We start from the raw sequence: 27,733 nt of genomic DNA on the forward strand, positions 1-27,733 counted from the left end.
AAGAAAACCCAAAAACTAATATATTGATATTAACAGCTAAAACACTTGCATTGTGCATAGCATACAAAAATAGTTAAAACAATTCAATTATAGCATGATGTTCCACAAATATTCTCAATGTAACTTCCTTAACAATTGTGAAGAGAAAATATAATGGAAAATACATACATACATAATACTGAATAAAAAATGTTCATACATGCACTTCACAGTATAAATAACCTTAACTTTTACCCACTAAGATCACATTTTATACGTGTAACTCTAAATCAGATCTATTATACATATATAAAGCAGAAAATGCATACCACTGCAGCAAACGTTATATTTTTTCAACATCTACGGCACAGCACATAAGCAGTCAATAACAGCACATACAGGACTCATTCAGGGATGTACACAGTTCCTATCACAAATGTGATGACCATTTTAACATATGTGGTTCTAGGAAGTCATCTCTGGCACATATTCATCAAGTAGTTTAATCTATTAAGTAGAGTTCTTGTAAACACAACTTAAATAAACCTATCTGGCAATAATCCTTTCACTTAAATAAACAATTCTGCACATTATGAGATACTGATGTTGTAAGCATGATGGAATTTAAGACAAAAGCTATTTATGTTACAATTTTTTCAGATTCAAAATATTTTTTTCTTAATTGCTGCAACTGTACTACTTGGGTTAAACTTTACATCAAAATGTATCTGCTAAATTAGAAAATAACTACCGGAAAGATTTTTAGGAAGAAATGTATGTTCACCCTCCATGCAAATGTCATCAAATGAATGACTAGTTCTGTGAACTAATGCATTATCTCCATCTAACAAATTGGTATTTAATGTTAGTCTTCGATCCCCTTAAAAAACTGAAGTCCCAGTATTCAGCTGAAAATGTTTAATATACAAACATACAAATAATTTAAGTCCAGAACAATATAACATCACCTAGGCTGGCAAAGGAGTTTAAAACAAATCCCTAAACATGCAGGCTAAGAACTATTCCTAATGATGATAATGCAAATTTGAAAACTGGACAATTAAAATTAATAACAAAAGAGTAAACAAATGTATATTTAACAAACTTTTATTTTTTAAACACGGAGGTTTATTATGTAAAAATAGACCTAATTAATATAATAAGGTATCTGACAATAGCAAGACATGAATTTATTTTTAACTTTAAAAAATGAGACATTCAAACACAAAAATTCACAATATCTTGGTGCTCAACATTTAAGATAAACTAAGGTACACTTCTCTCTGGATGAGTTGAAACTTTTAGTGGGTTTAGGTCATGACATTAACTGGTCAGCAATTTTTAATTTAATTGAGAAAATCTCTAGTTAAAAAAAAGGAACTTAATGAAATCAATAAAACATTTCTGGCATTTATTGTTTCTTTTACCTTGACCAGGGCATAAAAGACCAAGTAACCTAAAAAATAAAATGTTCTTGAAACAGTAAAAAAACATTTCACATGGATTAAGTTGTCTACTAGGCACAGAACATAGGACTATCTTCCAGGCACTTGTGACAGTTATCTCAGAGCTACACTCAACCAAACAATAAAACAAGTTTAAATAGTTATTTCTTGAGCTTTTTTTAAAGCAGTTATTCCTAGGAGTACCGCCACAGTATCACACACAAACAGATAATTGCATGGCCAAACCATGCTAACTGGACAGATGATTGTAGTAGGCTAAGCAAATATTTGAAGCTAGGGAATAATAAAATAACACCTGTTAATGGAACCCATTCACAGAACAAATGCAATGACAACTGATGAAAGACAGGGCTAGTGTCATACAATATTTCATGATGCATCTTACAAAAAATACAATTCACTTCAAATTATGGATATGTAATGAATTTTTTTAACAAGGGAAAAAAGCAACTTATTTTTAATACTTTAAAAATAAAGTAAAAACATATTTTTTTTACAAAGATAAGTCTTCAGTTGTAGTTTTTTGTTTATAAACATGCATTTCATAAAATGATCACAACAATTGTACACAGTAATAAAATTACAAAAAAAAGTACACAAAGTTGAATAGGAAAAAATATCAAAGATTAATTTGTTCTCTTTATCAAATCTGAATTAGTGGTTACATTATCTACAAAATGATCATCAAGAACCCAAATGTGTTCATAACTGATAGTATGATTTTAAATAAATCTACACAACTAAAGTCAATGTTGAAGTGATTATTTACTTCAATGTTAGTAAATGATTGGACAATCTCCTGGGCAAAACCAAGTCTGTATATACACAGCAATAATTATTTTTTAAAGTAACATGGAATGGTGACAACTGTAATTAGCACCAAAAGATGAGAAATCAAGATTTACATCCATATTGCAAAGATATTCTCTTGTTAAAAACAGAAAAGCAGTTTGCTATGCATGATAAGATTTAAACTGCAGAACAACAATTTATCCTGCAGTTTCATCTAATGAAATGTTTATGATCCAGAAGAAAGGTGAATGAATTAAATCTAGGATTTTTTTCACAGTATAGGTGGAGTAGGGGGAGGAGGGGGCGATGAAGGTGGCTGGCCTTTTGGCAGAGGAGGTTTCTTTGATTCAAATACAGCACTATGTTGAGAAAGCATTTGTCGGAACTTCTCCGTCCGGGTCTGTGAGGGGTCAATTGTCGGCGTGATAGGTGGGTGACCGTGAGTGCCATCGTCGTCATCGTCATCAAATATGTTGTTGGGCATGGTAGAAGAAAAAGCGTCATTGATGCTGAAACCACTGTTCTGGTGCTGCAACACATGAGAAGAACTGTTGTCTGAGTGGTGACTACTGCGGTAGTTGTCCTGGGAACCTGAGCTATAGGACTCCATTCTTTGAGACTTGGAGGACCGCTCCTCATAGTAGTCCAAGGCAGAGGCTGAGCGTTTGCTGGACTTGCTTTCGTGGCGAGAGCGGTCGTGTTTTGATGAGTGCTTCTTGCTCTTGTGCTGGTGACTGCGGTGGTGATGCCCGTGATGGTGTGAGCGGTGGGATTCTCGATCTCCGTTGTGTCCATTTGAACTGTGATCACTGTCACGACGACTGTAGTTCCCAGTGCTGTCCCCTGATTTGGGTACGGACAAGCGAAGTTTAAGGCCTTCTGATTTGCGCTCTGAGCCAATAGAAGGAGCTGGTGAGGCATCATCAACTATTTCCCCCTCCTCAAAAGGAGTACTGGATCTAGATGACTTTGAACCACTAGGTCCTACATCGTCTAAAGCTGAGTCAGATTTAATAGGTTTGATCTTCAGTTTCAGACCAGCCTCAGGTTTTTTCACATAATGCCTGTCACCAGAGGGGTCCAGCTTGACTTTAATCTTTAAGCGTGGTGTGTTGGGACTGTCTGTCTGTGGGTGTGTAAAGTCTGAATGTGACGTGCTGGTTTTAAAACTTTTGTCAGCTGGGGAGTTGGTGGCAGAATCTGTATGGGGATCAAACACACTATTTTCAGACAGAACAGAGTCTGTGATTCCATCTTCAACTGGAGCTCGAGATCTGGCCCTTTCTCTGTACATGGATAAAGACAACTTTGAACCTACATGTGGAATAGATGGTGTTTCATCCACCACCTTAACACTCTCAGGAGAAGCCACACTGACGGGATAGCTGACAGGGTCACCTGAGACTGCTAGGTCAGGGGGATCAAGTGGGCTTGGGGGTTTCACTGGGGGGCTGGGGGTTTGGGGAGGAGGGGTGTGTGCTGATGATTCATTCAGATCAACAGCTGGCGTATACTCAGCTGCGTTTCTTAATACTTGCTGCCTGTAAGCCATAGCTTCTTCTCTTGTGGGTTGAGCTTTAGACCTCTTTTGGTCCATGTCTGATCTACGATCTGAACGAGGCTGAGAATGTCGAGTTGGATCCACGGGTCGAGCCTGATCATGAGGCCGTGATGGGTCTCGTGGGCGAGATGGGTCATGGCTGAGACGGTTTGGATCATGAGATCTATTCAAGTCAACAGAATGCCTTGAGTCATGGCCAGGGCGTGATGAGGGTACATGACTAGCTGAGCCAGAATGTGGTCTGCCCCCTGCAGGTGGGTGGGTGGTGGTGCCAGGTAGCAGTGGGTGTCTTGACTGGGGTTTATTGCTCCCTGGTGTTGTGTTGTTGGTTCGTGCACTGCCAGGTTGGTGTGGACGATTATGCTGCTGCTGCTGATTGTGGGCATTTGAGGACGCAGCAGTTTGAGGTGGTCGCATTGGTACACTACTGGAAGGTGCTGCGGTTCTGGAATGGGATATATGTAATGGATCTTTAGAATGATTGTCTGCTGGGGCAGCCCCATTTGTAAAGTCTGTGATTGGTGGTTTCCCATTAGGGCTGTTGACAACATCCTGAGCAGGTGCACTGTTTGCTAGCTGCTGACTCTCAACAACTTGTTTGACTGAGTGGTTGGATGGGGGTAATGCTGTTGCCACAGGAGGCTGTGGTATACTGGCAGTAGCAGCAGAGGATGTGATAGGTTGAGCATGTGATGGACGAGCTCCTTGTGAAGTTGATGCAGATGCTACACCAGGTCCTCGAGCTGGTCCAGGCATAGCTCTATTATTTGCTACTCTTGACATCTGCAAATGGAGAATTTGAACTTTTAAAAACAGAAATCTTGAGTCAAAATTTAACTTCTATATTTTAAATAGCTAGCTGACAATTGTTATTCTCATTCTTGACACAACTTAAATTTTTTTTTTTTTTTATTAATTTAGAGGAATCAAATGTCAGTAGAACAGGAATAAGTATTCAACCATAAATTGTTTTTCACAGCTATGATCGAAACCAACATTATTTTAGCTCAGTACATTTGTTCCAATAGCCTATTATAAATTCCTTTTAATTCATGAACTTATCAGCGCTTGATTAACACAGTATTTTTGTATTTTTGTTACACAAAGACAATAATACTTACCCTTCCAAGATTTGTCATCCAGGATGGCAGGAGTGGGCAACCTTTGATACACTGGAGAAACTCTTCTGACACAGCTGATGAAAGTTTAAAAATGTAAATATATAGACCCATGCAGAACTATAATCAAAATACAAAATCTACATGTTCTATCATGTTAGTATACACCAGTATGTGATGTACCTTCAATTTCTGCTATATCGGTCTGGGAATGCAAAACTTGATACCACTTGACATTTGGGTCTTTCATGGATACAAACTGTTGGCACAAAAATATACTTAGATAAAAATAAACTAATACAGCGCTAACTCAAGCATTCATTCTTTTCTTTTACAAAATGGTTGAAGTGCTACATTTACCTCAGCTAAATGTAATTGAATTAAAAAATCTTACCTTGACTGAATGGGCTTTAGATGCAATGTTTAGACACATGGTGGCTATTGTCTCAGGTGTATACTTCAAGCATAACATTGTAAGTTGTGAACTATAAAACAACAAGAAAAAATGTGTTAAAAATAATGCAACATTATTTTTATATAGCTATTCTAGCCTTATTTTATTAAGATCTATAGCATTTGTTTTTTTAATCATATTAAACATTATTCAGCAAAAAAATAGCTTACCTAGCAGTAGCAAGATTATATGCATATTGAGATATATCCTTGATATTCTCAGCTGAAATGGAAAGATACCCATCTATGTGAGGAAGGAGAGACAAAGTTTGTAATAAGCAAAATAATTTTTTCAACATCCATGCAAATTGTTTCTCATTTTATACTATATAATACAATTTTATTATCTAATATATCTAGAATGTATACTGTAAAAATGTAAAAAAAAAATTAGCAACAGCTATTTAACAAAAAGGTAAAAATAATACGTACCACCCAAAAGAGCACACATTCGAATTACATAATTATGTGGATGTACAATCTGAAGCTGGAAACCTACATGAAAACAATTACAATTTTTTATGAAGTAATAAGCACAACATTAATTTTAAAACTCAATTTACTTATGTTCTTTAAGTTATTATTGTGGCACCATCAGCATCAATAGATTTAGTTAATTTTAACAATAACAATTCATGTGTGAAATGGGCTCCAGCAAAGAAGATTGAGGCCGATAGAGCTTTTCTTCTTGGTTGAAACACATAAAGTTGGAGTTAAGTTCTAACTTAACCTACCAATGACAGCATAGATCTCTGTTTCACACTCGAGGACAAGCTTCCTCATTTCCTGGTAAGCCTGTCGGACAAAGATAGACCCACACATTACAAGTATAGGTTCTTAGATACTTTGTCACGACTCAATGCCTTTTTATACTTATAGTTAGCAAGTACAATGTCATTTTTTTTAAATAAATAAATCTATTAAAAAAAAAAAGTTTTGGGAACTTTTACAATTGCGTATGCTTAAAAAATGTATTTAGGATTCTAACTGCAAACTCAACAAGTTTAAAGTATTTGGAAATTTAAACAAAATAAAAACAAAAATTTAATTTCTTCAGAGTAGACTTGTAAAAATTCAATTATAATGGAAACATTTGTACTGAGATCCTTTAAAAATGTGGACTGAATTTTTAAACCAAAAAATAAAATGATTTTTTATAAAAGGCTAACAAAAACATATTACAAGATGTATAAAAATGAGCTACTGGAAAAATACTACATGTAGGTAATCCAAACTTACAATTTGTTCAATCAACTTTAAGCTTAAAAATTGTCTTCCTGTATTTATTTTTGTGTTCAAAGTCTTATTTAAATTTTACAATTATGAAAAACTAAACTGTAAAGTTTTAATTAAAATTCTTTTATTGTGAATCATATTTTGTATTTGTTCTTTATGTAAAGATATAAGTTAACAAATTATTTTTTGTCTTCTTTAGTTTAACACTTCATGTGTATATGGCTGCTATAAAGAGGGGTATACTATTTTCATGCACAAAAAATTAAAACATACATAATTTTTTTTTCAAATCTGAGACGTCTTTGAGATTTAAAAATGAAGGTATTGAAAAAGCCTTTGATAAAAAAACTTATAATGTTAATACTAAGTTCTTTAAAAGCAGTTGTGCAAGAAAAACACACTAGTGAGCAAATTGTTTTAGATCATTCTGAAAAATAATCTACTATAAGCAAGTGTTACTACTGTCATCAACTTTTTATTCAAAACATCAATTTGATTTTATAAAAATCATTATTGAAACTCAAAGTTCAAAAACAAGAATATAAATTTTGAAATTAGTTGTGCCATGCAGTATCAAACGAGAACTAATTTTTAAACGCGTTTGGATTACCTATAATTACTATGAGAAACTAAAGCCACTGATGTGTTTGATCAAATGCATATAAGAAAGAACACTATCTTTTTACTTACAGGTGACTCAATGTTGCAGTTATTCTGACACAAAACATCCATTTTTACTCTGTACTGAGAGTCCATTTCATAAGTAAAAGGATCTGTTTTATCCAAAAACTCCCTGTTCTTGTTCGTCCTGATGATGTCCACAGCTGTTCTGATGAGATGTTCCAACTTACGAGCACTTTCTTCCACTTTACCACCAGCAAAAGCAAGCCCCAAGGCCAGATGCTGAAAAAAACAAAACAATTGATCAAAGTAGAAAATGTACAAGTGATGGCATTTATTTCAAGACATTTAAGACCATTAACTAAAATTGATTGCTTACCACTCTGGGAAATGATTTGACGGAGCGAAACATGTAAAATCTGTGCATGAAGATTACACTAGTGTTCACAGCAAGCTGGGTCCTTCAAAACAAAGCATTAAAAATACTTTAAAATATTAAAACTGTAATAATAACAGCAAAATTTTCAAATGATAAATCGACAATTAACACTAAGTAACATTTTTTATTTATATGAATTAACTATTTAGTTAATTCAAATTTTACACAACAATATACATACATTATTTTATCAACTTTGGAGACACAAACAGGAAAACAAGTTAATAAAAAGTCTAGTGACAATTTAAGCGCAATTTCCTTAATTAATTTTTTGTGACCGAACGAAAGGATATTTTGAAAACTTTCTTCGGCAATATTGTTCTAAATTATGGCAGGAATCGATTGGTAAATGTTTCAAGTCGCTAAGTGGTCTGGTTACCGAGATATGGGCCAAAAACTGCATTTTTTCCAGGTTTTTTGGCTTATCCGGGAAATCCAGGAAGGAATTCCGGGAATTTTTTTGGCCCACAATCATCCTCGGAACTTGCTTAACATATTTGCTTTTGGAATTAGTCCTCAATATTGATTCGTTGAGGAGGAGATACGACTTAAAGCTGCGGACACACATCGGACACACATCCATCCTTGACGAGTTAATAATCGCAATTGTCAGTATGGAAATTGCGCTAAAAACTACATTTTGTGAAGCTAACTATTTACATTTGGTACTTACAATCCTGACTTTAATCCAATTGTTTGTATTAGCATTGCTTGTTTCTGTCGGAATGTCAACTCTTGCTCTGTGGTGATGCCATTCTCCACCACACTAGGAGTATTTCTCAACTTCTCCTCATCAAATAGCCACTTAAAATTGCAGCTAAGGTCTTCCATGTTCTGTAAAAATATACACATTGAAATATATATGTATATAATGTACTGTTGATGACTAACAGCTGCTCTATAATAGTACATGTAACATGTTAGGAGAAGTAATGTAAGAAAAAAATGATGACCATGCAAATCCCCTAAGTAAACTACTATTTCCTTGATCTTGAAAACATGAAACTGGTATTAAGTCTATCAAAGTTCAGAGCTATCCCATTTTAAAAATAGTTTTAAATGTATTACTTAACATTGAAAACAATTTATATAATAAATCTAACACTTATATAAGGGTTATTTTTTTATGTGAAAGCAAGTATCATCTGTATTCAAATTTTAGAATTTTTGTAGGCGTATATTAATTGGTAATCAATGTTTTAATAATAAAGTGGCAGCAGTATTTGAATTTTAGGAATTAGCTCAGTTTAGTTGAGATAACCTACGCCTACATATATTTCTACTTTTTATATATTTAACCTGTGATAAAAAAGGCAAACAAATTTTTACTAATTATCTCATTTTTGGAACGAAAAGCTGTATGCATGAATTTGACCAACAATAGGGCTTGTAAGTCTACAGTCTCAAAATCTATTAGCTGGCAAGTACGAGAACGAGAAGTTGTGGCCTACTTAAAAGCCCTATTATCTTCAATATACTGTTGTACCAATATTCAAAGATAAAATTGCTTCAATTATGCCAAGCATTTAATTTACTACGCATAAACTAATTTAGAGAAGTATATTATATTAAAATTTAAATGCTGAACAGTTTTAACTCTAATAGTTGAGGCCAAAATTTTGTTATCTGCTGCACCAGTAAATTTTTTTTATAGGCCTATCATTAAATCACTAAAAATTCATCCAGGGCTGCCCTACAATGGTATTTATTTAGAACTAATTATCTATTAAGTGTTATTTAACAGCAGTTTACATTTTGAAAGAACACTAAATTATTGAATCTATTAATAGAATAGTATGTTACTCAGGTTGTATTATTTTTTAAAATACAATTGACAAAATTTAACTTTTAATAACCCAATTCAAATTATCAAAACATGTTTTTACATACAATTTTATAAATAACACTGCTAGTATATCAATAAACTATTTTGGCATAGACTGCCTGCAACTTTAAAGTATGCATTTCGAAAAAGGTCAAATAAAACAAGAACTTAGTTAATGCATATTCAGTTTTTTTTTCAATTAAGGCAGCTGATATTTGCTGATTTTGTATGTAAAAGAAAAATTACTGTATAAAGTAAGCTGATGCAGAAATTAAAAAATTACATCTAATAAACTTTATAAATAAATTTAATTTCATGCTTTTCACATCAAACTTTGTAGCCTTTCTATAAAGGATGTTTTGTTTCAAAATGTTTATAAATTATAGAAGACAAATTGGTCAGAAACAAACATAAGTAAATGGTTCAAGATATAAGCAAAACAGTAGCTTCTGTATAATCTGAAACCAACTTACAAGAATCAGTTGGATAAGAGATAATGCTACCAACCCAAAGTACAGCCCTGTTATTGCTTAAGCATGGATAGGTACCTTAGGTATAAATAAGAGTTTGTGCAAACATTATAGGATGTTTTCTACCTTCACATCCAATATAATGATCTAGAACTTTTTCTATTTCCATAGACCACCACCCTTCATAAATAAAACAGTTCTAGGACCCTTGCTTAAACGTGTTAACACTATTTTGAAGTATAGGGAAATAGGTGGGGGGGGATTTTTATGGTAGAGTATAGGATCAAAAGAGTGACTTTACTTTTTTTTTAAAACCACAAAAGCAAGATAATAGCTGTATTTAGATATTAAATCTTTTGTGACGTGATCACATGCATGCAACTTTACCTCCTTGCCTATTTATACTTTCCCCCACACCATATACACTTTGTTAACTTTGTAATTGTTTGTTACAAGATGTTTAAGCATTTTCTTTTCAATGTGTTGTAAATGAGAATATATGCAAAATATACACCTGCTACATTTTGCTATTAAAATTCACACTTCTTAACACATCTCTGAACAAAAAGGAATGTTATCCCCACCCAATAAAATTAACACTGCTCACAAAATCTACCTCATTCTATTGCTTATTTTCAGTCATAGATTGTATGAAAATAATGCCAAATGAGTAGGCCTAAAAGCCTTTCAGGGCTATTCCCAGCATATGGTTGTTACATTCCTCATAGCTTTTCTTTATAGTCTATACCACTATACCTAAAAAATGGGAAAAAATCAACCTTCATGGCTATAATATGTGCACAATCCCAAAACAGGAAAGTAATAGGAAAAGTAGGATTCAACAAAACTTCTATGACTGCCAGCAGGGTGAACCACTTTTCCACCATTATAACTCATTGATTCACCGCTAGTGAGGCGAAAGGGTAAATATAGGGGACTGAGAAATCCAACAAAATTGTTATGTGATCCTGAACACAGGTTTAGGTTCTCTAACTAGTTCAAATGGCAACCCATTTTTAAGAAAGCCAAGAGACCCATACAACAATTAAAAAAGAATATTATAGACTGGGAGCCTGTGATCTAGCTTCTAGTGATACACTCTGTTGGCAATCACAGATTTAGTTTCCTTTACTGCATGAAAAGGTCTACCCTATTCCTGCTTGGCTTAAATACTTAAATGCCTTTTTGTGACATTTCTGCTACTTAGTGCAAATTAAAATTTTAAGTAGTTCTAGACCTACTAGTCTTTTCTAAATCTAGAGTCTAGATCCAGAATATAAGCAGAATTTGTTTAATTAGATCTACGTAGGCCTCCTGTCTAATTTTTAATGAATTGCAGGTTTTTCTGGCCTCTAAATTTAGTAAATTTGGCTAAAGAAACGTTTATTTTCCCTTTCAGTTTTTGTTAATTTCTACCTGTTGAATCCGCAAGACTTTAGTCTACCGACAATAATCGATTTATGACTAAAAACATCTCATGGTGATTAATATCTGGGATGAGTACATCAACGTGAGACCAACTAAGGCCTAAGGACCTCGCGGAACAAAACAGCGTGGATGTGATATCAAAAAAAAAAAAATTGGAAGAGCATGGTCTTTGTCATGTTCCAGGACAGACAGAAATATGAAATAAAGCAACGTTTACAAATGAATCAGAGAGATTCATTTGTGTGATTAATTGCTATGTCAAGTACATTTTGCTTGTATTTAGCAAGCGTAACAAGTTTCTTGGGGTTAATAGATTTTTAAAAAACGTGACATTTGTATCCAGTACATAGAATGTAACATTCACTTTTAAAATGGCGGATGAAACAGATTCGCATAAAATAAATAGTAAAATATAATTGGTTAAAAGGTCATTGCAACTCTAAAACTTATTTATTTCTTAAGAAATCAATCTACATTTTTAAGGTTTTATAATTTTTAGTACAATTATTAAAAGTTGTACCGATTTTACCGCACTAATGTATGTAGGATTTAATAAACAAAAGGTCAATGTCCTCCATTAGATAATATCTAGGTCAATAAGTGCGTGTGAAGTACCGTTTTACAAAGGGGCGCTACTCTAGAATTGAAAACTCACTTTGTAACGGTACCTTTGCACTTTAAATCACTTTTGGTTTCAGGGTTGACAACATTAAGATTTAATACTATAATAGCCAATGAATTTATTGTTTATTTCTGCTATATCTAACTATATTGTTTCGCTCTTAAACGTTTAGAAATGGCTCATAATCGAGTTATATAACGAATGACTCATGTAGGCCTGGTATTATGAAAGCAGTTTCACCCCATGCGAATCTAAACAACACTGTTGTTGATCGGCTGGCTATTTATAGCCATGTTTATATGCTACTATTCTAACTGCTCTTCCTCTTATATTAAAGAGTCTTTCACTGTAAAAAATTAATATAAGCATTACATTATGGCTTAATTGTAAGAAATTGGATCAACTAGCTGTGTCGTAACCAATACCCGTGTAACAATCAGTGTTTCTTCCAGACCTTTTTTCTCCGGGGGGGGCGGGGCACTTAAAATTTTCGGGGGGGGGGTAGACTTTCTTCGGGGGGGGGGGGGGCGGACACTGTTAAAAGTATATATTTTTTATATAAATTTCATTTTCTCCGTGGGGGGGGGGCATATTTTCCGGGGTGGAGGCGGACACTAGTAAAAATATTTTTTTCTATATAAATTCCATTTCATCGGGGGGGGGGGGCGCTTAGACACCCCCCCCCCCCTCCAAGAGATGGCTGGAAGAAACTCTGACCTTAATTGCTGTTGACTTGGATGACAGAAATGAGTACTTCTCTATCATGGTGCAACCTGATTGGCCTCAAATGTTATACAACCATGTGTAACACTAACAACCCAGAGTAACTTGGGCGAGCAACTTTTATTTAGTAAAATACTGGAGGTCACTGTGTTTATTGTTACCCCTCCAATCCACCAAAAAAATCTCTGCGGTGGCGTGAGGTGGGGCAGATATAGAGGGGTACTTCGAGTGAGATCACCGAAGTCTTGGATTAAATGTCTAACACCAAATGAAGCTATCGCAAGTGTCGTGTAAACAAGGAGTTATCTCAGTGGAGCGTGACCACACAAGCACAGCTAGTTAACGTCACATAGGCCCAAAGGCCTCTACAGTGTTAAGGGTGTGTTAAGAATATAGGGTGGGCAATGAGAGGTGGGTCCAATATGTTATCATCACACATCTAGACTATCGCGAGTTTAGCTCACAGTGGTAGCAGCCGAGTTATTGCTTTAGGTAAAGTAGCGAGGACTTGACAATCGTTAGTTTTACTTTCTCGTGTACGAAGTATAGAGAAAGTATTGTAATCCTTCCTGCAAAATTGTTGAAAGAAATGTCCTCAAACTACGAATTACAACGATGTATGTGGAGTGTTTCTTCCATACTTTTTTCTCGGGGGGGGGGGGGGGGGGGGGGCACATGAAATTTTCGATGGGGCGAACTAAAATTGCCAGGGGGCGGACACCGTTAAAAGTATAATTTTTCTGTATAAATTCCATTTCGATCGGGGAGGGGGGGGGCAGAGCAGAGGCGTAGCGAGGGGGGGGCGGACATATGTCCCCGGGCGCCGACCTTAGAGGGGGCACCAAATTGAAAGTTTGAGGGGGGTGCAAATGAAAAGTTCGAGGGGGGGGTGCAAATCGAAAGTTTGGGGGGGGTGCAAATCGAAAGTTTGGGGGGGGGGTGCAAATCGAAAGTTTGAGGGGGGGGGGGGAGCAAATGAAAAGTTCGAGGGAAGGGGGGTGCAAATCGAAAGTTTGTCCCCGGGCGCCGGGAAGGGTCGCTACGTCTCTGGGGCAGAGCCCCCCCCCCCCCCCCCCCCCCGATGGAGAGATGCATAGTGTGCCATACAGGCCACTGACTTCGATTTCAACCAGTCTTTCTGAATTCGCTTCCATAGTGAGTTTCCAAAGAAAAAACTACAAGGCGGTGATTTTTGTCTTTGGAGTTTTTTTTCTCTTGCATGGGTTGCTATCCCCAGCTATTGAACCTGATATGTCCGGGCGTTCCAACTCAGGACTTAAGGATTCAGCTACCATGAGCTTTACCAGCACAACCACGCCTATCCTATCTAGTCTTTAAATTTGCTGTAAATGAGAAGTTAGAACAGCGGAGACCATAAAAGAATAAAAACTTAAAACAAACCTTTATCATCACATACTCTAATACATCAACAGCATTTTTGCTTTTTGAAGGAGAGGCATTACGTTTGCCTTGATTATCATTCGTAGCTTCGGGGTTTACGCTTCCATCTTCACTTGCCATCTCCTCCTCTTCGACAAAGGCAGTAGAAGTTGCCAAAAACCGGATCCGGCTCCGCTGGGCTCTCGTGTCGGCATCACTTCCCGGAATGTATGTGTACTGTTGGTGCAATGTTGCTGGTGCCAGTTCGTGTGGGACGCCGCTGTTGTCAGCTGACCGAAAGTCTCGGCTCTCGACAGAATCAGAACACTGCGCATAAATCATGCTGGGTGGACAGAAAGAGACAACAGCAGACGCCGTGCATACATTTGCTGCTGCGCTCTGTTGATTTGCGTTGGATGTGGCTAACCCGCTGTAGGTCATGGCTATATTTAGGTTCTCGGGAAAATCTAGAGTGCCTTGGATGAAGGAGTTATACGAAGATGTCGACAGATCAGTGCTAGAAATCTCTGAAGAAAGAAAGTCTCCATTTTGAGAGGGTCTTCCAGGACCCATTCAGTGATGTCAGTTGTGATCTACTTGTGTTTGGTTTGGTGGTTGTCGCGTCGTTGTAGTCAATGTTGGAACATTGGCGCCGAGGGCTGGAATATTGGTGATGAGTGTGTTGATGTATTAGACTCACTCGAGGCTAGATGGCGTTTGTGTCTGACAGCGGTAACCTGATTAAGTCCTGATGTGTTGTCTAAAGAACCAAGAGTCCACAGGCAGTGGTGATGTCACGTGGTACCAGCGGTCAGGGCATTGAAGGCTCGCCCTGAAAAGAAAGAAACATCTCTTATATTCGTGATTGCTACGAGTCTGAGGAACTCAGATTCAGACCCAAGCATATGTCAATTTAATGCTTATATCTACTTCATGCTTAGATCTGATTCATGCTTAGTCTACTTCATGCTTAGATCTACTTCATGTTAAATCAATCTTTATGCGGAGATCTACTTCATACATGCTGATATTTACTTCGGGTGCTGGGAAACTGCGAGACGCGAAAAGCAAAATGGCGAGGTGGTAAACTGCGAGAAGGGCGCGAAAACCGCCGGTCACTTGATATTATTGCCTCGCATTTTACCACCACCCGATACTTACGTAGGAGGGTGGTGGTAGGATGCGAAGTTGTCTGCGAAAATTTTACCGATACCGATTTACAGCTATATTTGATGCAGACTTCAAAGACGTTTCGTTTACATTGTTAAAACTTCCGATTATTCCGTCGCTAGACATTCTGATGTTTTGTCAACTTAACCATCTTTTGTGTAGACTTAGAAAACCACCTTGTTCGAAACCGTCCGAAATACCGCCGACGAAAGATCAACTTCTTTCTATGGGTGTTGGGAAATTGCGAGACGCGAAAAGCGAAATGACGAGGCGGGAAAATGCGAGAAGATAATGCGAGACATACCTGCGGAATCAAGGGTAAATAGCGAGACACTTTTTGCGAAAAAAAAATTCATGCTTTTTTCATCTTTATTTATTTAAATTATTTTTTTTTGTTTTAAAATAAACTAGCATGTAGCCATACCCTTTAACACGAGTGTTGTATGTTATTATTTTTTATCTAGATTTCATTATATATATAGATACTAAGAAGATAGATAGATCTATTAAAAATCCTAACATCGTTGCTGTGCCACTGTCATCGCCCGCTCTCGTTAGCGAGAGGAAAATCCCGTCTCAGTCGACATTAATTTTTAAAACTAACCCGTATAAAAGTATAAACAATTCTAAAAAGTGTAATTTTTTTTTATTAAATAATTTTAATTACAAACAAAATTCACAAACAAAATCTTCTGAAACAGTCCTAGCACTAATCAAACACACCTCGTCACACCATCTTTCACACATAGTACATCCAACCCAGTTCATTAGACTCTCATTTATACTGTGCTAACACAGAACACGAATATGAACATAATGGTAAAAAAAATGTGCGTCTGTAGATAATCTGAATAAAGTCTGCTATCGACAAAACTACCATTTAATAGCTAAAAGGGGTCATTCATAAATGACGATTATTACCCCCTCCCCCACACATATTCACAAAAATCCAGATCCTTTCCCCTCCACTAAAATGACATCACACCTCAGCTTACAACCCCCCCCCCCTCAAAATTGTAGTTGAATTTTTTTTAGGCCTACATCGATATGTTTCCAAAATCTTGTCTACTTTCTTTCAAAATAGAGTATTTTAATCAATTCCTATTACAATTTATTAAAACAGTTTTCTAAAACGGGAAATAACGTCTAAAATTCTTTTTCTAACACTGCTTTTTTATAGTGTGACGTCACAACATCTACCCCCCACCCTCCCCCTCATCAGACATTTCTATGCAACAATACAAAATGTTTGCGGCGGCATGGTGATCTTCAAAGACGGTAAATCAGGCGGCCTCGGCGTTCCACACAAAAGACAGAAGTTGATCTATCGTCGGCGGTATTTCGGGCGGTTTTGAACAAGGTGGTATTCCAAGTCGACACAAAAGATGGGGGGAGGACAAATCATCAGTATGTCTAGCGACGGTAAAATCGGAAGTTTTAACAATGTAATTAAAGCGTCTTTGAAGTCTGGACCAAATACCACTGAAAATCGGGTGCGGTAAATTTTTCGCAGAAATCTTCGCATTTCAACACCACCCAGCGTAAGTATCGGGTTGTGGTAAAATGCGAGACAAAAAGTCACGTGACCGACCGTTTTCGCACCCTTCGCGCATTTTCCCGTCTCGCCATTTCGCTTTTCGCGTCTCGCAATTTCCCCACACCCTCTTTCTTGTGTGGAAAACACCGAGGCTGCCTGTCGCCACAAACTTATGTTATTGTTGCAAGAAATTTGCAATTTCCCAGGCCTTCACATACAGACATCTACTTCATACATGCCGAGATCTGCTTCATACATGCCGAGATCTGCTTCATACATGCTTATATCTACTTCGTATATCTACTTAATGCTGACCTGCGATTACCTAGCCTTCACGATTCACCTAGTGTAGGAAGACTTCTACACGAGCCCCCATAAAACAATGTTGACTGTACTTTTAACCTGATTAGCATTATGCCCACAGCCTCAGAAATACAATACATTTAACGCGATAATGCTTTACATTAGTGCTATTTGATTTTAACGTGCAAACAATCGGTTTAGAAGAACAAATTCCACTTCTGGGAAAGAAAACCTGAATATATTTGGTCGCTCAAAAAAAGTTTGCTTTAGGCCTAGGCTTATATTTTCTTCCATATGAATTATCGACTATACCAATTTGAAGAATGCTTAACTTAGTGCCATCATTGTAAGCTATTGCACAGTGAATAGACACTTCGTAAATTAAATTGTTCATTAGAAATCGAAATCAACTTACTGAACTGATTGATCGACGACTTGTGGCTTGGGTGTAACACACATTACATTTTCCGAAGTTTGAGTAGCTTGTATCCCATTATTTCATAAAGACACATCCGAATAAGTATACGAATATGTTAACTGATTTTCTAAAATTTGATTTTTTACAATTACAAAGAATTATATTGCGCTAATTGAGCAGAGTGTGTAGTTATAAGTGCCACTGTATGTGTGGTCAACTTTTGAGTGACCATTGGCAGCACAGCGGTAAGCGTGTACACCAAACATGTAGTGTTCGCCCCTACACGAGTACACGGACACGCTTGATTACGTTGATGGCGTGTTGGACGTGTCAACACCACTCTTCGTCCCCGCTGGCGTGGAACACTGGACGCTTGAATGGCGGGATCCTCATTGGTACACGGCTGGAATGTGTTGGCTGGTGTAACCATTGGTCAAAGATTCGTAATGGTACACGTTTGATTTTTACCCAGGGGTCAATGATCCTAATGTTGAGGCCTTCACGTCTTGTATGTAATCCCTGATTAAAGATTCGCAATCGTACACGTTTGAATTTTAAGCCGTGGTCAAAGGTAGTAAATAGCTGAGCCTACACGACTCATGTAATCCATGTGGTGAAAAGGGTGGTGTTGAATGTGTTAGCCATTACTTGTTATTTAACTAGAGCTAAAGTTGGAAATTCAACCATATAAAAATGTTTTTTTATCCCTATTAATTATTGAAATTGTTTTAAAAACAAACTGTTTTGGTTTGTGAAGTTACTATGCAGGTCTCTGAAATACTTTATTTCGCGTAGGACTAATAAAGTTATATCATCAACGTCTTTTATTATGCTCTGTGTTGAGCTGCTATTCGGTTGATCTACATGTGTATTCACACCCAAGTTTGGAAAACTATTTGTATCATTTAATATGATTTTTTAATTTTTTAAAACCAAAGATCTACGGAGTGTGATAAGATGGCATAGTAGTCTATAATCGACAAACACGCCACAGAAGGATTACACCAATCCAAATATCCCCCATGTTTACCAAGCTAACCCAAACATTAACACACCGTGTAGGACTGGGTAAATAGTTGCCTATTTATAGCCCTTCTTAAACGCCTGTCTCAAGTTTCACACTTAACAATGGTCACTAATTGACCTATGGCGATGTTCAGATAAACACAGCCACCCCACCACCCCTCCAACCCCCACTTGTCAAGTAATCCAATTAGTTGTGACGTCATTTCGTCATGCCTTGAGGAGCTTGTGAAACAATGGTACACAGTTTGTCACATTTTATCATTATGAGCACATAGACAGTAAACAACCGTAAACGATAATACTCGAAAACGGCTGGCAAAGTAATATATTATTAAATAATTCTTCTAAAACGATTAACCCACACACACAACACATATATATATATATATATATATATATATATATATATATATATATATATATATATATATATATATATTATATATATATATATATATATATATATATATATATATATATATATATATATATATATAAACAATTACAACATACATTCTTGTACAAAAGTACTGTCATTTGTAAACATGTTTCAATGTCACGCTTAAAAGCGAACACCACGTACGGTATACAATATAGTGAGAAGTTGCTTGGCCGCTTGTGTTATTTAAAAAAAATATCTACTGTCTCTTTAAAATATGCTTATTTTAAAACAAAACAGTATTCATGAAATCAAAAGACTTGTAAAAACTGCCAAGAGCCGTATGTAGTGATCACAATTAAGCTATGAGCAGCTTGCTTTTAAATATCAGTAACTAATATATTTTTATTAAAAAGGCTGCGGGTAAAAAGAGAGCCAAAATGGAGCTGCGTGGTATCGATCCCCGTACCTCTCACATGCAAAGCGAGCGCTCTACCACTTGAGCTACAACCCCTGTTGTCTATCATGGCGAAAATATATTCAATGTTGTCCAGACCCTCCAGCGTTTGACTTGGCCAACACGTGAGAACAGATTAATCTTTCGAAGGAAAAACAGATTTTGTTTTAATTTCAGTGCCTATTTTGTCTTTGTAAGTATTGGGGTCGAGATGTTTCAAAATAGGTAGCATACTGCCACCAGTAGATGGTACTTGAAGTTGCTTAAAACACATTAACTAAAATCATCTATATCCGGTAGGAAAACATGATTTGCACTCAAAAGGCATACACACAAAGTGGATAAAACCTATTATATTAAAAAAAAGTAGTATCACTGGAGCAGCGGGGTATCGATCCCCGTACCTCTCACATGCTAAGCGAGCGCTCTACCACTTGAGCTACAGCCCCGATGTGCACCTCAAGCAAGCGTACATAAACGACTATGCAGCATCTAGCTGGTTACACGAAGCCTATTCATTAGAGCATACATACCTATTTAACTTTTTCCTCCAACCTCTGTTGATTCCAGTCGTTATTGATGAAAAAAGTTTTCATACAAGTAGCATGCTTCGATGGTCAAGGAAGCGAATAAACAATTACAACATACATTCTTGTACAAAAGTACTGTCATTTGTAAACATGTTTCAATGTCACGCTTAAAAGCGAACACCACCTACGGTATACAATATAGTGAGAAGTTGCTTGGCCGCTTGTGTTATTTAAAAAAAAATATCTACTGTCTCTTTAAAATATGCTTATTTTAAAACAAAACAGTATTCATGAAATCAAAAGACTTGTAAAAACTGCCAAGAGCCGTATGTAGTGATCACAATTAAGCTATGAGCAGCTTGCTTTTAAATATCAGTAACTAATATATTTTTATTAAAAAGGCTGCGGGTAAAAAGAGAGCCAAAATGGAGCTGCGGGGTATCGATCCCCGTACCTCTCACATGCAAAGCGAGCGCTCTACCACTTGAGCTACAACCCCTGTTGTCTATCATGGCGAAAATGTATTCAATGTTGTCCAGACCCTCCAGCGTTTGACTTGGCCAACACGTGAGAACAGATTAATCTTTCGAAGGAAAAACGGATTTTGTTTTAATTTCAGTGCCTATTTTGTCTTTGTAAGTATTGGGGTCGAGATGTTTCAAAATAGGTAGCATACTGCCACCAGTAGATGGTACTTGAAGTTGCTTAAAACACATTAACTAAAATCATCTATATCCGGTAGGAAAACATGATTTGCACTCAAAAGGCATACACACAAAGTGGATAAAACCTATTATATTAAAAAAAAAGTAGTATCACTGGAGCAGCGGGGTATCGATTCCCGTACCTCTCACATGCTAAGCGAGCGCTCTACCACTTGAGCTACAGCCCCGATGTGCACCTCAAGCAAGCGTACATAAACGACTATGCAGCATCTAGCTGGTTACACGAAGCCTATTCATTAGAGCATACATACCTATTTAACTTTTTCCTCCAACCTCTGTTGATTCCAGTCGTTATTGATGAAAAAAGTTTTCATACAAGTAGCATGCTTCGATGGTCAAGGAAGCGAATAAACAATTACAACATACATTCTTGTACAAAAGTACTGTCATTTGTAAACATGTTTCAATGTCACGCTTAAAAGCGAACACCACGTACGGTATACAATATAGTGAGAAGTTGCTTGGCCGCTTGTGTTATTTAAAAAAAAAATATCTACTGTCTCTTTAAAATATGCTTATTTTAAAACAAAACAGTATTCATGAAATCAAAAGACTTGTAAAAACTGCCAAGAGCCGTATGTAGTGATCACAATTAAGCTATGAGCAGCTTGCTTTTAAATATCAGTAACTAATATATTTTTATTAAAAAGGCTGCGGGTAAAAAGAGAGCCAAAATGGAGCTGCGGGGTATCGATCCCCGTACCTCTCACATGCAAAGCGAGCGCTCTACCACTTGAGCTACAACCCCTGTTGTCTATCATGGCGAAAATGTATTCAATGTTGTCCAGACCCTCCAGCGTTTGACTTGGCCAACACGTGAGAACAGATTAATCTTTCGAAGGAAAAACGGATTTTGTTTTAATTTCAGTGCCTATTTTGTCTTTGTAAGTATTGGGGTCGAGATGTTTCAAAATAGGTAGCATACTGCCACCAGTAGATGGTACTTGAAGTTGCTTAAAACACATTAACTAAAATCATCTATATCCGGTAGGAAAACATGATTTGCACTCAAAAGGCATACACACAAAGTGGATAAAACCTATTATATTAAAAAAAAAGTAGTATCACTGGAGCAGCGGGGTATCGATTCCCGTACCTCTCACATGCTAAGCGAGCGCTCTACCACTTGAGCTACAGCCCCGATGTGCACCTCAAGCAAGCGTACATAAACGACTATGCAGCATCTAGCTGGTTACACGAAGCCTATTCATTAGAGCATACATACCTATTTAACTTTTTCCTCCAACCTCTGTTGATTCCAGTCGTTATTGATGAAAAAAGTTTTCATACAAGTAGCATGCTTCGATGGTCAAGGAAGCGAATAAACAATTACAACATACATTCTTGTACAAAAGTACTGTCATTTGTAAACATGTTTCAATGTCACGCTTAAAAGCGAACACCACGTACGGTATACAATATAGTGAGAAGTTGCTTGGCCGCTTGTGTTATTTAAAAAAAAAATATCTACTGTCTCTTTAAAATATGCTTATTTTAAAACAAAACAGTATTCATGAAATCAAAAGACTTGTAAAAACTGCCAAGAGCCGTATGTAGTGATCACAATTAAGCTATGAGCAGCTTGCTTTTAAATATCAGTAACTAATATATTTTTATTAAAAAGGCTGCGGGTAAAAAGAGAGCCAAAATGGAGCTGCGGGGTATCGATCCCCGTACCTCTCACATGCAAAGCGAGCGCTCTACCACTTGAGCTACAACCCCTGTTGTCTATCATGGCGAAAATGTATTCAATGTTGTCCAGACCCTCCAGCGTTTGACTTGGCCAACACGTGAGAACAGATTAATCTTTAGAAGGAAAAACGGATTTTGTTTTAATTTCAGTGCCTATTTTGTCTTTGTAAGTATTGGGGTCGAGATGTTTCAAAATAGGTAGCATACTGCCACCAGTAGATGGTACTTGAAGTTGCTTAAAACACATTAACTAAAATCATCTATATCCGGTAGGAAAACATGATTTGCACTCAAAAGGCATACACACAAAGTGGATAAAACCTATTATATTAAAAAAAAGTAGTATCACTGGAGCAGCGGGGTATCGATTCCCGTACCTCTCACATGCTAAGCGAGTGCTCTACCACTTGAGCTACAACCCCGATGTACACCTCAAGCAAGCGTACATAAACGACTATGCAGCATCTAGCTGGTTACACGAAGCCTATTCATTAGAGCATACATACCTATTTAACTTTTTCCTCCAACCTCTGTTGATTCCAGTCGTTATTGATGAAAAAAGTTTTCATACAAGTAGCATGCTTCGATGGTCAAGGAAGCGAATAAACAATTACAACATACATTCTTGTACAAAAGTACTGTCATTTGTAAACATGTTTCAATGTCACGCTTAAAAGCGAACACCACGTACGGTATACAATATGGTGAGAAGTTGCTTGGCCGCTTGTGTTATTTAAAAAAAATATCTACTGTCTCTTTAAAATATGCTTATTTTAAAACAAAACAGTATTCATGAAATCAAAAGACTTGTAAAAACTGCACAGAGCCGTATGTAGTGATCACAATTAAGCTATGAGCAGCTTGCTTTTAAATATCAGTAACTAATATATTTTTATTAAAAAGGCTGCGGGTAAAAAGAGAGCCAAAATGGAGCTGCGGGGTATCGATCCCCGTACCTCTCACATGCAAAGCGAGCGCTCTACCACTTGAGCTACAACCCCTGTTGTCTATCATGGCGAAAATGTATTCAATGTTGTCCAGACCCTCCAGCGTTTGACTTGGCCAACACGTGAGAACAGATTAATCTTTCGAAGGAAAAACGGATTTTGTTTTAATTTCAGTGCCTATTTTGTCTTTGTAAGTATTGGGGTCGAGATGTTTCAAAATAGGTAGCATACTGCCACCAGTAGATGGTACTTGAAGTTGCTTAAAACACATTAACTAAAATCATCTATATCCGGTAGGAAAACATGATTTGCACTCAAAAGGCATACACACAAAGTGGATAAAACCTATTATATTAAAAAAAGTAGTATCACTGGAGCAGCGGGGTATCGATTCCCGTACCTCTCACATGCTAAGCGAGTGCTCTACCACTTGAGCTACAACCCCGATGTACACCTCAAGCAAGCGTACATAAACGACTATGCAGCATCTAGCTGGTTACACGAAGCCTATTCATTAGAGCATACATACCTATTTAACTTTTTCCTCCAACCTCTGTTGATTCCAGTCGTTATTGATGAAAAAAGTTTTCATACAAGTAGCATGCTTCGATGGTCAAGGAAGCGAATAAACAATTACAACATACATTCTTGTACAAAAGTACTGTCATTTGTAAACATGTTTCAATGTCACGCTTAAAAGCGAACACCACGTACGGTATACAATATGGTGAGAAGTTGCTTGGCCGCTTGTGTTATTTAAAAAAAAATATCTACTGTCTCTTTAAAATATGCTTATTTTAAAACAAAACAGTATTCATGAAATCAAAAGACTTGTAAAAACTGCCAAGAGCCGTATGTAGTGATCACAATTAAGCTATGAGCAGCTTGCTTTTAAATATCAGTAACTAATATATTTTTATTAAAAAGGCTGCGGGTAAAAAGAGAGCCAAAATGGAGCTGCGTGGTATCGATCCCCGTACCTCTCACATGCAAAGCGAGCGCTCTACCACTTGAGCTACAACCCTTGTTGTCTATCATGGCGAAAATGTATTCAATGTTGTCCAGACCCTCCAGCGTTTGACTTGGCCAACACGTGAGAACAGATTAATCTTTCGAAGGAAAAACAGATTTTGTTTTAATTTCAGTGCCTATTTTGTCTTTGTAAGTATTGGGGTCGAGATGTTTCAAAATAGGTAGCATACTGCCACCAGTAGATGGTACTTGAAGTTGCTTAAAACACATTAACTAAAATCATCTATATCCGGTAGGAAAACATGATTTGCACTCAAAAGGCATACACACAAAGTGGATAAAACCTATTATATTAAAAAAAAGTAGTATCACTGGAGCAGCGGGGTATCGATCCCCGTACCTCTCACATGCTAAGCGAGCGCTCTACCACTTGAGCTACAGCCCCGATGTGCACCTCAAGCAAGCGTACATAAACGACTATGCAGCATCTAGCTGGTTACACGAAGCCTATTCATTAGAGCATACATACCTATTTAACTTTTTCCTCCAACCTCTGTTGATTCCAGTCGTTATTGATGAAAAAAGTTTTCATACAAGTAGCATGCTTCGATGGTCAAGGAAGCGAATAAACAATTACAACATACATTCTTGTACAAAAGTACTGTCATTTGTAAACATGTTTCAATGTCACGCTTAAAAGCGAACACCACCTACGGTATACAATATAGTGAGAAGTTGCTTGGCCGCTTGTGTTATTTAAAAAAAAAAATATCTACTGTCTCTTTAAAATATGCTTATTTTAAAACAAAACAGTATTCATGAAATCAAAAGACTTGTAAAAACTGCCAAGAGCCGTATGTAGTGATCACAATTAAGCTATGAGCAGCTTGCTTTTAAATATCAGTAACTAATATATTTTTATTAAAAAGGCTGCGGGTAAAAAGAGAGCCAAAATGGAGCTGCGGGGTATCGATCCCCGTACCTCTCACATGCAAAGCGAGCGCTCTACCACTTGAGCTACAACCCCTGTTGTCTATCATGGCGAAAATGTATTCAATGTTGTCCAGACCCTCCAGCGTTTGACTTGGCCAACACGTGAGAACAGATTAATCTTTCGAAGGAAAAACGGATTTTGTTTTAATTTCAGTGCCTATTTTGTCTTTGTAAGTATTGGGGTCGAGATGTTTCAAAATAGGTAGCATACTGCCACCAGTAGATGGTACTTGAAGTTGCTTAAAACACATTAACTAAAATCATCTATATCCGGTAGGAAAACATGATTTGCACTCAAAAGGCATACACACAAAGTGGATAAAACCTATTATATTAAAAAAAGTAGTATCACTGGAGCAGCGGGGTATCGATTCCCGTACCTCTCACATGCTAAGCGAGTGCTCTACCACTTGAGCTACAACCCCGATGTACACCTCAAGCAAGCGTACATAAACGACTATGCAGCATCTAGCTGGTTACACGAAGCCTATTCATTAGAGCATACATACCTATTTAACTTTTTCCTCCAACCTCTGTTGATTCCAGTCGTTATTGATGAAAAAAGTTTTCATACAAGTAGCATGCTTCGATGGTCAAGGAAGCGAATAAACAATTACAACATACATTCTTGTACAAAAGTACTGTCATTTGTAAACATGTTTCAATGTCACGCTTAAAAGCGAACACCACGTACGGTATACAATATGGTGAGAAGTTGCTTGGCCGCTTGTGTTATTTAAAAAAAAATATCTACTGTCTCTTTAAAATATGCTTATTTTAAAACAAAACAGTATTCATGAAATCAAAAGACTTGTAAAAACTGCACAGAGCCGTATGTAGTGATCACAATTAAGCTATGAGCAGCTTGCTTTTAAATATCAGTAACTAATATATTTTTATTAAAAAGGCTGCGGGTAAAAAGAGAGCCAAAATGGAGCTGCGGGGTATCGATCCCCGTACCTCTCACATGCAAAGCGAGCGCTCTACCACTTGAGCTACAACCCCTGTTGTCTATCATGGCGAAAATGTATTCAATGTTGTCCAGACCCTCCAGCGTTTGACTTGGCCAACACGTGAGAACAGATTAATCTTTCGAAGGAAAAACGGATTTTGTTTTAATTTCAGTGCCTATTTTGTCTTTGTAAGTATTGGGGTCGAGATGTTTCAAAATAGGTAGCATACTGCCACCAGTAGATGGTACTTGAAGTTGCTTAAAACACATTAACTAAAATCATCTATATCGGGTAGGAAAACATGATTTGCACTCAAAAGGCATACACACAAAGTGGATAAAACCTATTATATTAAAAAAAAGTAGTATCACTGGAGCAGCGGGGTATCGATCCCCGTACCTCTCACATGCTAAGCGAGCGCTCTACCACTTGAGCTACAGCCCCGATGTGCACCTCAAGCAAGCGTACATAAACGACTATGCAGCATCTAGCTGGTTACACGAAGCCTATTCATTAGAGCATACATACCTATTTAACTTTTTCCTCCAACCTCTGTTGATTCCAGTCGTTATTGATGAAAAAAGTTTTCATACAAGTAGCATGCTTCGATGGTCAAGGAAGCGAATAAACAATTACAACATACATTCTTGTACAAAAGTACTGTCATTTGTAAACATGTTTCAATGTCACGCTTAAAAGCGAACACCACGTACGGTATACAATATAGTGAGAAGTTGCTTGGCCGCTTGTGTTATTTAAAAAAAAAATATCTACTGTCTCTTTAAAATATGCTTATTTTAAAACAAAACAGTATTCATGAAATCAAAAGACTTGTAAAAACTGCCAAGAGCCGTATGTAGTGATCACAATTAAGCTATGAGCAGCTTGCTTTTAAATATCAGTAACTAATATATTTTTATTAAAAAGGCTGCGGGTAAAAAGAGAGCCAAAATGGAGCTGCGGGGTATCGATCCCCGTACCTCTCACATGCAAAGCGAGCGCTCTACCACTTGAGCTACAACCCCTGTTGTCTATCATGGCGAAAATGTATTCAATGTTGTCCAGACCCTCCAGCGTTTGACTTGGCCAACACGTGAGAACAGATTAATCTTTCGAAGGAAAAACAGATTTTGTTTTAATTTCAGTGCCTATTTTGTCTTTGTAAGTATTGGGGTCGAGATGTTTCAAAATAGGTAGCATACTGCCACCAGTAGATGGTACTTGAAGTTGCTTAAAACACATTAACTAAAATCATCTATATCCGGTAGGAAAACATGATTTGCACTCAAAAGGCATACACACAAAGTGGATAAAACCTATTATATTAAAAAAAAGTAGTATCACTGGAGCAGCGGGGTATCGATTCCCGTACCTCTCACATGCTAAGCGAGTGCTCTACCACTTGAGCTACAACCCCGATGTACACCTCAAGCAAGCGTACATAAACGACTATGCAGCATCTAGCTGGTTACACGAAGCCTATTCATTAGAGCATACATACCTATTTAACTTTTTCCT

The 27,733-nt window shown here is 37.0% G+C and overlaps 1 protein-coding gene and 10 non-coding genes across 15 annotated transcripts; all 11 read right to left on the minus strand.

Annotated features, from left to right (window-relative positions):
• Positions 1-1,070: 1,070 nt before the first annotated feature.
• On the minus strand, positions 1,071-11,826 carry LOC131931532 (cyclin-T1). Of its 5 annotated transcripts, none has more exons than XM_059288380.1 (11): positions 11,753-11,826; positions 8,339-8,499; positions 7,606-7,687; positions 7,296-7,508; positions 6,104-6,164; positions 5,802-5,864; positions 5,541-5,613; positions 5,311-5,401; positions 5,100-5,175; positions 4,920-4,993; positions 1,071-4,581 (listed from the first exon to the last, which is right to left on the minus strand). In XM_059288380.1, the coding sequence occupies exons 2-11, from the start codon at positions 8,494-8,496 to the stop codon at positions 2,509-2,511; spliced, it is 2,964 nt and encodes a 987-aa protein (XP_059144363.1). In that variant the 5' UTR covers positions 8,497-8,499; positions 11,753-11,826; the 3' UTR covers positions 1,071-2,508. The 5 variants fall into 5 exon arrangements, with proteins under 5 accessions (XP_059144363.1, XP_059144356.1, XP_059144379.1 ...); XM_059288373.1 differs by having other exon boundaries at positions 11,655-11,766; XM_059288396.1 differs by having other exon boundaries at positions 5,541-5,592; positions 11,377-11,766.
• Positions 11,827-19,779: 7,953 nt separating this feature from the next.
• Trnaa-agc (transfer RNA alanine (anticodon AGC)) lies at positions 19,780-19,852 on the minus strand. The gene has a single exon. It is a non-coding gene; the product is annotated as a tRNA-Ala (tRNA).
• A 507-nt stretch (positions 19,853-20,359) lies between these two features.
• Trnaa-ugc (transfer RNA alanine (anticodon UGC)) lies at positions 20,360-20,432 on the minus strand. The gene has a single exon. It is a non-coding gene; the product is annotated as a tRNA-Ala (tRNA).
• Positions 20,433-21,333: 901 nt separating this feature from the next.
• Positions 21,334-21,406, minus strand: Trnaa-ugc (transfer RNA alanine (anticodon UGC)). The gene has a single exon. It is a non-coding gene; the product is annotated as a tRNA-Ala (tRNA).
• A 901-nt stretch (positions 21,407-22,307) lies between these two features.
• Trnaa-ugc (transfer RNA alanine (anticodon UGC)) lies at positions 22,308-22,380 on the minus strand. The gene has a single exon. It is a non-coding gene; the product is annotated as a tRNA-Ala (tRNA).
• Positions 22,381-23,278: 898 nt separating this feature from the next.
• Positions 23,279-23,351, minus strand: Trnaa-ugc (transfer RNA alanine (anticodon UGC)). The gene has a single exon. It is a non-coding gene; the product is annotated as a tRNA-Ala (tRNA).
• Positions 23,352-24,641: 1,290 nt separating this feature from the next.
• Positions 24,642-24,714, minus strand: Trnaa-agc (transfer RNA alanine (anticodon AGC)). Its single transcript has one exon. It is a non-coding gene; the product is annotated as a tRNA-Ala (tRNA).
• A 509-nt stretch (positions 24,715-25,223) lies between these two features.
• On the minus strand, positions 25,224-25,296 carry Trnaa-ugc (transfer RNA alanine (anticodon UGC)). Its single transcript has one exon. It is a non-coding gene; the product is annotated as a tRNA-Ala (tRNA).
• An 898-nt stretch (positions 25,297-26,194) lies between these two features.
• Positions 26,195-26,267, minus strand: Trnaa-ugc (transfer RNA alanine (anticodon UGC)). The gene has a single exon. It is a non-coding gene; the product is annotated as a tRNA-Ala (tRNA).
• A 319-nt stretch (positions 26,268-26,586) lies between these two features.
• On the minus strand, positions 26,587-26,659 carry Trnaa-agc (transfer RNA alanine (anticodon AGC)). The gene has a single exon. It is a non-coding gene; the product is annotated as a tRNA-Ala (tRNA).
• A 508-nt stretch (positions 26,660-27,167) lies between these two features.
• Trnaa-ugc (transfer RNA alanine (anticodon UGC)) lies at positions 27,168-27,240 on the minus strand. The gene has a single exon. It is a non-coding gene; the product is annotated as a tRNA-Ala (tRNA).
• Between the last annotated feature and the right edge of the window lie 493 nt (positions 27,241-27,733).

This window comes from Physella acuta, unplaced genomic scaffold, assembly GCF_028476545.2.
Source record: "Physella acuta isolate Inbredline_101_S28 unplaced genomic scaffold, ASM2847654v3 ptg000104l, whole genome shotgun sequence".
In the NCBI taxonomy this organism is placed as follows: domain Eukaryota; kingdom Metazoa; phylum Mollusca; class Gastropoda; family Physidae; genus Physella; species Physella acuta.

Bases quoted from the DNA above. Each gene is read 5' to 3' on its own strand.
- LOC131931532 (XM_059288380.1), bottom strand. From the start codon at position 8,496: ATGGAAGACCTTAGCTGCAATTTTAAGTGGCTATTTGATGAGGAGAAG. The intron at 6,165-7,295 runs GTAAGTAAAAAG...TTTGTCCGACAG, and splicing joins ACTGCAACATTGAGTCACCT to GCTTACCAGGAAATGAGGAA. The intron at 5,865-6,103 runs GTAGGTTAAGTT...GTTTTCATGTAG, and splicing joins AGAGATCTATGCTGTCATTG to GTTTCCAGCTTCAGATTGTA.